The following is a 9981-nucleotide window of genomic DNA, read 5'->3' on the forward strand; positions in this document are numbered from 1 at the left end:
CACGCTCTACGATTCAGTTACGATACAGGTGCCAAAGAGTTACGAATATTCGTGGGATTCGGCTGGAATCGCACGAATATTGTCCAGAAATTCACTACGATTTCGTGGCCAAAATTTTGAACAGCTCAAAAATTTTGCCACGAATTCCCGATTGGTCAAGAATTGCAAGAACTGACTACGATTATATACGAATCTGTTAAGACCTTCACGAACTGATTACGATCCAACCACGAATGCTGAAATTTGTCAATCCCTGGCCATTCGTGGGATTCGTGGTCTGTGTGAAATAGGGGCATAAAGCGAATAAACATGTGTGTGAACTATAGCATTACCTTTCATTTCAGTCCAACCAATAGAGGTGGCACGCGAATCACAAATAAAATTAACTCTGCACATCGAATGCTGAACTGGTCATGGGCACCGAATTTTTCTCTTTACGCTCCGTTCCCCCGGAAATAGAGGGAGCAATGTGCGATTCACACGAGCTTAACAGAGAACCTGTTCGTTTGCATACCTTTAAGGAATGGCCTGACTGGGTGCCTGTGCCTGGGAACGAACTAGCTAGCGCAGGTTTCCATTATTTTGGAATCGAAGATGCTGTGGCTTGTTATTCTTGTCAGTGCACTATTAAGGACTGGCGTGAAGGAGATGATATAAACATGCGACATGTTGAAGCATCGCCTTTCTGCAGCTTCCTCAACAACATAGCTCCGAAGCAAGGCACCACAATATTCACTGACATGAAGCTCGAGGAAAACCGTCTCCATACATTCGGACGGTGGCCCCCATACACCTCTCCCAACCCCAGGGAGCTAGCAAAAGCTGGGTTTTGTGATATTGGCGAGGCACGCCAGGTTCAGTGCCCTTTTTGTGGTTGCACCCTTCAGCTTACAGATTTTGCAATTAGTAAGTATGATTTTTACGGTAAATGCATGTATATATGTAGTTTACATTTATTCCATTTCATTCATGGCAATTATGTATTTATGTGATTTGGAAAAGAATCGAATTGAATTGAAAAGTTATTTCACTGGCACATGTTCCACTTTGCCGAAAGATTCTGATATGTTAGTGCAGACGTAATATTTTGTTTGGTGCTAAATTATGTAAACATTGAATTATATTTGTGTCTGAAATTTAGACTATCTGGGATAACGCATAACTAAAGAAAATACTTGAAATTTAAGTCAATCAACGTCCTTTTAATACTTCTTCAAATAAGCCAAATAAATCACTTTTTGAGTGTTAAGAATATTAAGAATGATAATGATAATTTATAATATATTTTGTTTATTTTCCATATTTTTGTATAAATATCCATAAATTCTCCTTAGCACTCTGAACCCATAAGATGTTCAATACACATTTCACTACTATTGTAGGTCCCTTCCTTCCATTCAACCTGCATGCGCAACAGAGCCCTTCCTGCCCCTTTGTGAGAGAAAAGGAGAAACACAACATTCCACTTGATATCGATGATAAGCGTGGGTGTGCTGTGATCAAACCAGGTATAAATGTCTGAGTGTTTTATTTGTTCCTATACTATCCGTCCCCTCCCTTCCACTCAAGGCACCACAAGTATCGTGCAGCGCTTGAGGCAACTGTAACCTAGCCTTTACTAATTGGATATGGATCAGAATAACATTTGTTTTTTATAAACTGAATATGTGTTTGATGTAGGTTCACCACCCATAAGAGATAAATTGCATCATCTATCAAATATTGTAGCTTTTGTCTTTCTTTTTTCTACGTTTCAAGATCAACGTTGATAATACATGCACAGTCTTTGCCTTGTCATTTAGGCCGTTTGCTTGCTGGTCCAGTCTATCCTAGATTCAGTGATATTGATAGTCGTCAGGAAACTTTTGAGACATGGCCGTTCCATCTTCCCACACTACCTAATAAGTTACAAACAGCGGGCTTCTTTTACAGAGGTGAGACACCTGTTTTAACGGCAGTTCTTTCATGTTTAATGAAAAGCTAGTTAAGATATCAATCGTAATTCAAATTTATTGTATGGTATTTATGTTCATTAATTGCGTCGCTGAATAAGCATTATGTTTGGTTTTGTCGCACTTTTAAAAAAATTTGAAGAAACTGATGGCAATAGGTACCAATACAATGGCAAATATACTAGTAACAACAACAAAGTATGAGAGCTTTATCTAAAGCGATGTTAAAAAGACAGCATCTCATAAAAGTATTATATTATATTATATGCTAAATTCTCAAACCAAATCTTATTTACTTGAGAAAAAAATTTAAAAAAAAAACATCTTAGTTTAAAACTTACATCATTGCTGATTTTACCGTTACCTTATGGCCTGAATTTTGAAAGAAAGATAAATAGTTTTATCGGATATTTTGACATTTCTAAAAGTTATAGAATGCTGGTTATAAAGTGGAGAAAAAATCAATATTAATATTGTGGTTTTGCAGGTTTTTCGGACAACGTCACATGTTTTTATTGCGGTGGACAACTTCGAAACTGGGAAAACAACGGCGGTTCACTGACAAATATAGCATGGATAGAGCACGCGCGGTGGCTTCCGAGATGTCCATTTTTGTTGCTTAAAAAGGGACCAGAGTTTGTTGATATGGTGCAGACAATATACCCACCTAAGGTGTGCTAAATAATGTACTTTGGGTTGATATCATAAACATATTAAGCAATGTCTTTTCCAGGTTATCGTATTAAACTTACCAGTCACCAAGTCTGATTTATTTTCTCACAAATAATATGACAACCGAGAGCAAATAACCACTATTTTATTTATTTATTTAACTATTTATTCATTTATTTATTTGTTTGTTTATTTTGTTTTCCGGACAATATTTATATTATTGCTTACTAACATGTTAATGTTCTATTTCCATTCAAAAAGATACCAGAAGACAACTCTAGATGTAATGAAGCCTATACAGCAGTTACAAGTGATGATTCATTGTTTGACATGGCAAGGCTACAATACGAAATAGAGCAGATCGGTAAGTTTGTGCTGTTTCCTGTGAGCAAATATTTCCCCTCCCATATTAACTGTAAGTATTGTATTGGGCGTGTACTTTACATGTTGTATATGGTATCTATAATTATGTTCCCAATCATTAAGCATAAGCTTAGTTTTCTTTATCGTTTCTCCTCTGAGACCAAATGGCATATTTGACTTTCATATTTGACTGCGTCAGTTTTGATTATTTTTCTGATGCATTGACATTAAGGGTCAATTAATCAGTACATCATCAATCTCAACCTGCATTGGTATACATCTTCGTCAATTTTGTTAAGGCGCCTTCTGCTGGTATATTTCATCTCTCACATTGTTACAGGAAAAATTACAAAATTACAGAACGAAATTGCAGAAATGGCAGGATCAATAAGCAGTCTTCAGATCCAACACGACGAAGCTTTGAGAAAAGTGAGGTGTCCAGTATGCATTGACCGGGAAGTCAATACTCTACTCAAACGTTGCAACCACGTCGTGTGCGAGTCATGTGCGCCAAATTTATCTACATGCCCTATATGTCGCAGTGTCGTCGATAATAAGGAACGATTTTATTTCGGATAAACGTGTTAATATATAATATTATAGTCAGGTCAGGTCTCGCCACCCTGAGCTTCAGAGCTAACTTGACACTAACCTATTCACTGTAGCCTATCTTCATCGTGTCAAGTAACCTCTGACCAGATTCGATTGCCTCCGCCGCCCGCCAATCAAATTTAAAAGCCCGCACTCAATGACTCATTAAACGATCTAGCCAATGAACGCGAACGAGTCAAAGCGCCCTTTGTTCAAATCCGGACCAATCAAAGATAAGGCTGAATATCAGTGTCTTGCCGTAACCTGTGGGCAGCACGCAAATAACATCGTCTCTCAGTAGATAATGATGCAGGGCCTCAAACTGCTAGACCCTATGGTTTCAATTCCGATTTACTCATATTTCGCAAAGAATCAAGAGATAACTTAACACATTCTTTTTCGTAGTCACTCGCCTTGCTTTCTTTGTGTACGGTAATACACTCGGAACTACTCGGATGTCTCCGCACTCGACAATAACTTTGTTGTTAGTATGGAGCTTGCGGAATCAGCCGAGGATTGCCGATTGACGGTCAACCAATCAGCGTTTTCACCAAACTTTGGTGAAAAATTTTGAAACATGGATTTGATTGGCTTATATAAACTAGGTCAAACTATTTTCGTCAGAGGTTACTTGACACGATGAAGATAGGCTACAGTGAAGAGGTTAGTGTCAAGTTAGCTCTGAAGCTCAGGGTGGGTCTCGCCTGCTACTGGTAACATGTAAACCAGTACTACCTGTCCCATGGTTGGATTGTCGGCGACTAAACCGGCTCCCCCACTGGGCTTACCCAGTAGGGATGGTGCGTAAACACCCAGCAGCAATAAAAACAAACCTGTCAAAGGGCGGATGAGCTCCTTTGCGAGTTATTGGGCCATTCCATCAGAAAAAGAGGGATTGGAGAATCTTAGCCTTAGTAGTAGAATAGCTGGCAAAAGTACCCGAGGCAGAAAACGAATGACCTTACTTGACAGTTTTGAATTACCAACTAAACACCTTTAGTCATGGGCGAGAAACAAAAACCTTCCGGATAATATCAACGTTCGTCAAACACCGCATGGGTGATGGCATATGAAGAAGAACCAAAGTTTAGTGATTTAATTTATCACTGGGTAACCTTGTTATAAATGTATCAAGAACAAAGTGTAATTTGTAACTGATATCAGATTTATTGAAACTATGTTACAATCTGTTGTGTTTATTCATTTATTCTTATTAAAACATTTTACAGCAATCCTTTTTTATTTGTTTTATGATCCAAATGCGTCAAATACGTCCACTTTTGTTTGTTATGCTTTCCTAGCATTAGTTAATTTACTGAATACTTTTTTAAAAGAACATCTCCAAAGCTACTTGGCAACCTGCCATAGTTAAACACTGTGGCATGTGACTCTCGACTTTTTGTTCCATTTAATGTGTATCAAATATTCTATATATAAAAACTTTATTAACCTATCAGCATCGATCACGCCAATTCTGTTACAAGTTTTCCTATAGTAAAACAATCAAATAAGTACCTGGAGCCTCGTCTTCAAAATCCGTAAAACTGTTTTGTATAAGTCTTCCAACTTCCGCTGCCGATGGCCGTTGAGAGACACTTATTCGACATAATTTACACTGAGATCATTGCATCCTGGCCTCTTTATAGTAGAACATGTGTGTCTTTAACAGTCTTTAATTCCCCCCCCCCCCCCGCCTCCTTCTTACTAAATAAAATACAACAAAAATCTATGAAACTGATTTTGCATTACGCTCAAATAATTTACGTTACTAATCAATTAAATTGACATTATTCAATAATTTCATTTGGGTAACCTTAAAAACACGTCATTTGTGAAGCAGTATATTAAATTGGACATGCTGTAAATAAACATTGAAAATTCGGCCTGCATTTTAGGCTTTAGCTAAAGTAGTTGCTATTGTCCCCCTCTATTCTTCTCTCTGCCTGTCCAAGTGCATAACTTTAGGTCATGTCTGTTATTTCTAATTGTTTCTACAGTGTAGGCGAGTTTACTTTAGCTATATTGTAAGGGGATTACCTTTGTATTAAGTGATAGCCTAAATAACACTCCATGGGAATCCCAGACCCCTCCCCAACTATATAAAACAAAACACTACATGTGCGATAGTGAAAATGTTATTGCAAAATGCGTTTAAAATCGAAGGAATGTTAATCTTAGGTAATCCAATAAAGTCAATTTCTTTTAAAGTGTGAATCTAATCTCCAAAACAGCCCATCATTTTAGCAAAAGCGTACTTGAACCACAAAAGAGGCACTTCATCATCCAATATTAAGAGTCCTGGTTGAGAAAAAAAAACGACCCAGAGACTGATTTATTTCATTGAACCCCCTTGTATACCTTACCATGACTGTCAAAGTTACACAAAAATGTAAAGCTCCAACCCGATTAGATCAACCAACCTTACAACAAATATCATAGAGCTCGCTTTGTATAATAGCGACATCTATACGTGAAATTGATCTCAACAAACGCAATGTTGCTTCCTTATATTTACCTATGCCATGTTTCTGATGCACATTGTACGCCTCTGTTGTCTCTTACTCAAGCACTGGTCGTGTGCATGCTAATATGGTGTCCTTTATCATATGACTGCTTTTCTAGATACGCCAGTCAGAAAAATAGCGTCATTTACAAACATAGCTGCAATTATCATATTATATAATATTTTGATTGTGGAAAGCTGCAGACAAACAAGCTCTGACCCACAAGCATTTAATAGGTTTATAGCATGAGGTAAAGGATCGGGGCAAACAAGATTATTTGCAAAAAAATTGCGAAATGCAGGTGGCCTTTGCATGTCTTTCCGAAATAGTTAGTTCGGACAACTTAAAATAAGGGACTATTCCCACAGATATTTGGATCGATCTTTCTCCCTGGGTAGTCTCACTAAATTGCTATAAACGTAATCGGCTTAAATGCCTATCACGCCCAGAATAGCTGTTAGGGTGTAATTATTTTTACCCCCAAGCTGATTCGGTAGGCGTGACACACGGCCGATTTAGTTGATAGCAATTTAGTGAGACACCCCAGGGAGTTAAACCGATCCAGATGAATCGATCTAGGCATTCATTAGTCTAAGAAAGAGCCATGTACTAACCCACGCATATGTCACTTCTCCCTTAACGTATGTGAATCTAACGGAGAACGGATCTTATTTACAAAGAGGGAAAAGGTTATCTGCATTAAATGTATGTGCAGTATTTCGAGCATTAAGAAAATGATTAATGGTCGGACAGGTATGCAAAACACTCAACCCCGCACGGTAACGTATCAGCAATTTCCTATTCTATAACCCTATAAACTGTTCAGTTCTTGGGCAGTACATTGACTTGTAAATGTATAGATTTACACTGACACTGTGCCATGTATTATAGGCTTTGGTGAAACTATTTTTCTTCTTTTTCCTGGATAGTATTTGGCGTGCCTATCCAAGTGGCCGACTTCAGGTCGTCTCTGAGATTTTTCATTGTTTCAACGGTGTAGGCGAGTTTTTCTGGGGTCAAATATTGGTTGATAACAAATCTCACCATGGCTCCCTCATTTGGGGTCGCCGGATAAAAGAAAACCCAAGGGTATATCCCCTTAGAGCACAGATAGTGGTGTATTTCTACCGCCCTCTCCATCTCACCGACAACAACAGATACTATGGGGTGGTCGATGTCGGTCCTAACTGGGAACCCAGCTTCTATAAGCTGTTGTCGAAATGATTTAGACAGGTTTCGCAAATTCTCTCTCTGTTCAGTTGCCTCCATTGCCAACTCCATTGCTTTTTTCACTCTGACGGCGCCCGAAATTTGAATAGTGTTGCTGAATATGCCTAACGTTGTAGCGTGGTTGAAACATTCAGTGACGTTACGGGTGCTGGCAATGATGCCGTTTTCACAGGTAAGGCTTATATATAAGGATGTGGTTCTTACATGAACGCCGTCTTCGAGACCAAGATGGGCGACTAAACCTTCACCTTGCTCCCCTATTATGCCAAGTGCATGGCTCTCGTCTACGACGAGGATGCAACCAAGGTCGTGGCACAAGTCTACCAAGTCGGCCATCGGTGCTTCTTCCCCGTTAGTGCTGTAAATCGAGTCCACGACTACCACTCCGCTCCCTGTTTTTGTTATCAGTGATCGGAGGTGATCCAGATCATTGTGTTGAAACACCTGCAATCTCGACGCAGCACCAGCAACGGTCACCCCGAGTTTTAATGTTGCATGAGCAAAGTGATCAACAAAGACTGGTCGCTTGTTTCCTTTGAGCAATATCTCCATGGCTCCAATGTTTGCTGCTGTGCAGGAGTAGGTGAGGGCAGCACTTTTGCTCTTCAGCCACCGTGCCAAGGCCCTCTCTGTATCCTTAACGGGAGAATCGACTGGATGTGAGACAACGCAGGAACAGATTCGGTCCATACCGTGACGGAGAATCGCGTCGGCGTGCACCCGGTTAAGTTCCTCGTTTTGACCAAGTCCAAGATAGTCCAAGGAAAACATATCCACGTGGTTCTCGTATTTGTTTAATGTTTCAAACGGAGAGTAAGCCGCCTTGGTCCTTGCGGCTAACTCCTGGGAGTGTTGCCCTGGTACCTGGCCTCCCATCCATCTGTTAACTGTCGTAGTAAGAGACAGGGGTCGTCGGTGGACATGGATAGATTGGTGGAACACGGAACGAAGAGATGATATGGCCTTCATGACAATGTCAACAGCGTATCCCTGATTCATGAGAAAAATGAAGTTTAACTTCACACACACACACACATATATATATATATATATATATATATATATATATATATATATGTGTGTGTGTGTGTGTGTGTGTGTGTGTGTGTGTGTGTAAATAAATAGATAGAAATTTTCGAATGAATTATCAAATACACATTCGGGATATGTTGTTATGACATGTTTAAATTTTTATTTTTCATATTCATTCAACAATCTGATGGTTTGTATCGCATAAAATTCAGAATGAGCATGTTTTACGGGGTCACCGTAGACCGCCAAATGCTTCACCAAGGGGATGTCACTACTTTTATCGAATAGCATTGATTTATTGAAAGCAAGATTAATTTTGGTATTTTTCCTATAAGGTGTTTTGATAGATTTTTTAGGTATATGAATAAGTAAAACATTATATATACTCGTATTTCCCCCTCTCTAGCTCGCTGTTATAAATCTTGAAAAGAGATATCTGTATCTGCAAGTTAAATCTACCGTATGTCTCCACAGGTCAGCTATATGGACACATTTTTGGATAACTCTCATATGTAAATTTTTAATGCAAACAATAACAATGCCTTAAAACAGATCCATTCTGTTTTTCTTCTAAAACTAAGTTGCTAGTATCTGGAAAATCTTAAAAAACAAGTTTACACATGACTATTGAGAATAAAACATACCTGAGGCGTGGCTCGTCCTCATAGGAAGTTCACGTCACTTAGTCGTCTCGTGTGTGGCTGATATGTAGCTGCTCCTGAAAACAAACGTTTTTATTTGGTCCACCAAGGAACTTATAGTACTGCTTTGCATAAAGAATAAGGAAGCGTTATCAAAAGACACATTCTTCTTGGAAAGGATTGATTAACATGGTCATTTCAATCATTGACCAGAGATAAAATATTCATTCATTCAAGATTAATTGCTGCTTCGTGTTCTTGGTGTCTAAATACATCTTTTATGTATGAGGGTGTTCAAATAGCTACAGGTATAATGGTGCTCAGTGGGCTGACAGAAAACAGTAGAGATCAGCTAAAACGGAAAAAGCCAAAGTGATAGAGGGTATCTGACTGAGTCTGTGACTCTTCTGTTCAAAGGTCAGTCGCTGTATGGATGCTCTCTACTTTTTATCAATTCATTTGATACCACACAGTTAAGATTTAGTAAGTCAAGGTCTTGCTTTGACAAACCATTTGACATACAATTACACCTATATTTAAGGAACCATAGTAACCAAGTAAACTAAACTCAAATGAATAAGTTGAACAAGAGTAAAAATGTGTAATGTTGGCACAAATTAGTACTTAAACTCTGAGACAGTAAGCAGCAGTTAGTTAAAGGCACCATGCAACTGTCCATAACACGATTTCTATCTTTATTGAATAATCACTTCAGGCAATTTGAAATACGATAATTTGACATAATACAAGTGGCTATCTTCATAAGAGGTTTCTTTACCAACCAAACACACCAAAGACAGAACGTTTTATAACTTTACCATAACGTTTCCACATATTTATGGTACGGTTACAGTAACGTGTTGTGCTTTTGAGTATCTCATTTGAATTTGATATAACGCAAAATAATCTATGGATCAATTTTATGCCAGAGGCGCCAGAAAATCAAACCCTGATACCATTCGATACCAATTAAAAGAGGGAAATCTCAGGAAAAGG

General features: G+C 38.6%; 2 protein-coding genes across 2 annotated transcripts; one reads left to right on the forward strand and one right to left on the reverse strand.

Annotated features, from left to right (window-relative positions):
- The first annotated feature begins 350 nt into the window (after nt 1–350).
- LOC106166360 (baculoviral IAP repeat-containing protein 7-B-like) lies at nt 351–4746 on the forward strand. The gene is made up of 6 exons (XM_086996340.1): nt 351–906; nt 1383–1508; nt 1803–1934; nt 2440–2624; nt 2886–2988; nt 3328–4746. Exons 1-6 carry the CDS (start codon nt 414–416, stop codon nt 3564–3566), a joined length of 1278 nt encoding a protein of 425 aa, XP_086852466.1. The 5' UTR covers nt 351–413; the 3' UTR covers nt 3567–4746.
- Nucleotides 4747–5814: 1068 nt separating this feature from the next.
- On the reverse strand, nt 5815–9296 carry LOC106174626 (uncharacterized). The gene is made up of 2 exons (XM_086994787.1): nt 8989–9296; nt 5815–8302 (listed from the first exon to the last, which is right to left on the reverse strand). Exon 2 carries the CDS (start codon nt 8279–8281, stop codon nt 6986–6988), a length of 1296 nt encoding a protein of 431 aa, XP_086850913.1. The 5' UTR covers nt 8282–8302; nt 8989–9296; the 3' UTR covers nt 5815–6985.
- Between the last annotated feature and the right edge of the window lie 685 nt (nt 9297–9981).

The sequence above is a fragment of the Lingula anatina genome, chromosome 9 (genome assembly GCF_051362555.1).
Source record: "Lingula anatina isolate TDL-2025a chromosome 9, LinAna3.0, whole genome shotgun sequence".
In the NCBI taxonomy this organism is placed as follows: domain Eukaryota; kingdom Metazoa; phylum Brachiopoda; class Lingulata; order Lingulida; family Lingulidae; genus Lingula; species Lingula anatina.

Excerpts from the sequence above, each read along its gene's own strand:
- LOC106166360 (XM_086996340.1), top strand. The coding sequence starts at position 414 with ATGGGCACCGAATTTTTCTCTTTACGCTCCGTTCCCCCGGAAATAGAG. Across the intron at positions 2,625-2,885 it reads AGACAATATACCCACCTAAG|ATACCAGAAGACAACTCTAG; the intron begins GTGTGCTAAATA and ends CCATTCAAAAAG. Across the intron at positions 2,989-3,327 it reads ATACGAAATAGAGCAGATCG|GAAAAATTACAAAATTACAG; the intron begins GTAAGTTTGTGC and ends ACATTGTTACAG.
- LOC106174626 (XM_086994787.1), bottom strand. The coding sequence starts at position 8,281 with ATGAAGGCCATATCATCTCTTCGTTCCGTGTTCCACCAATCTATCCAT.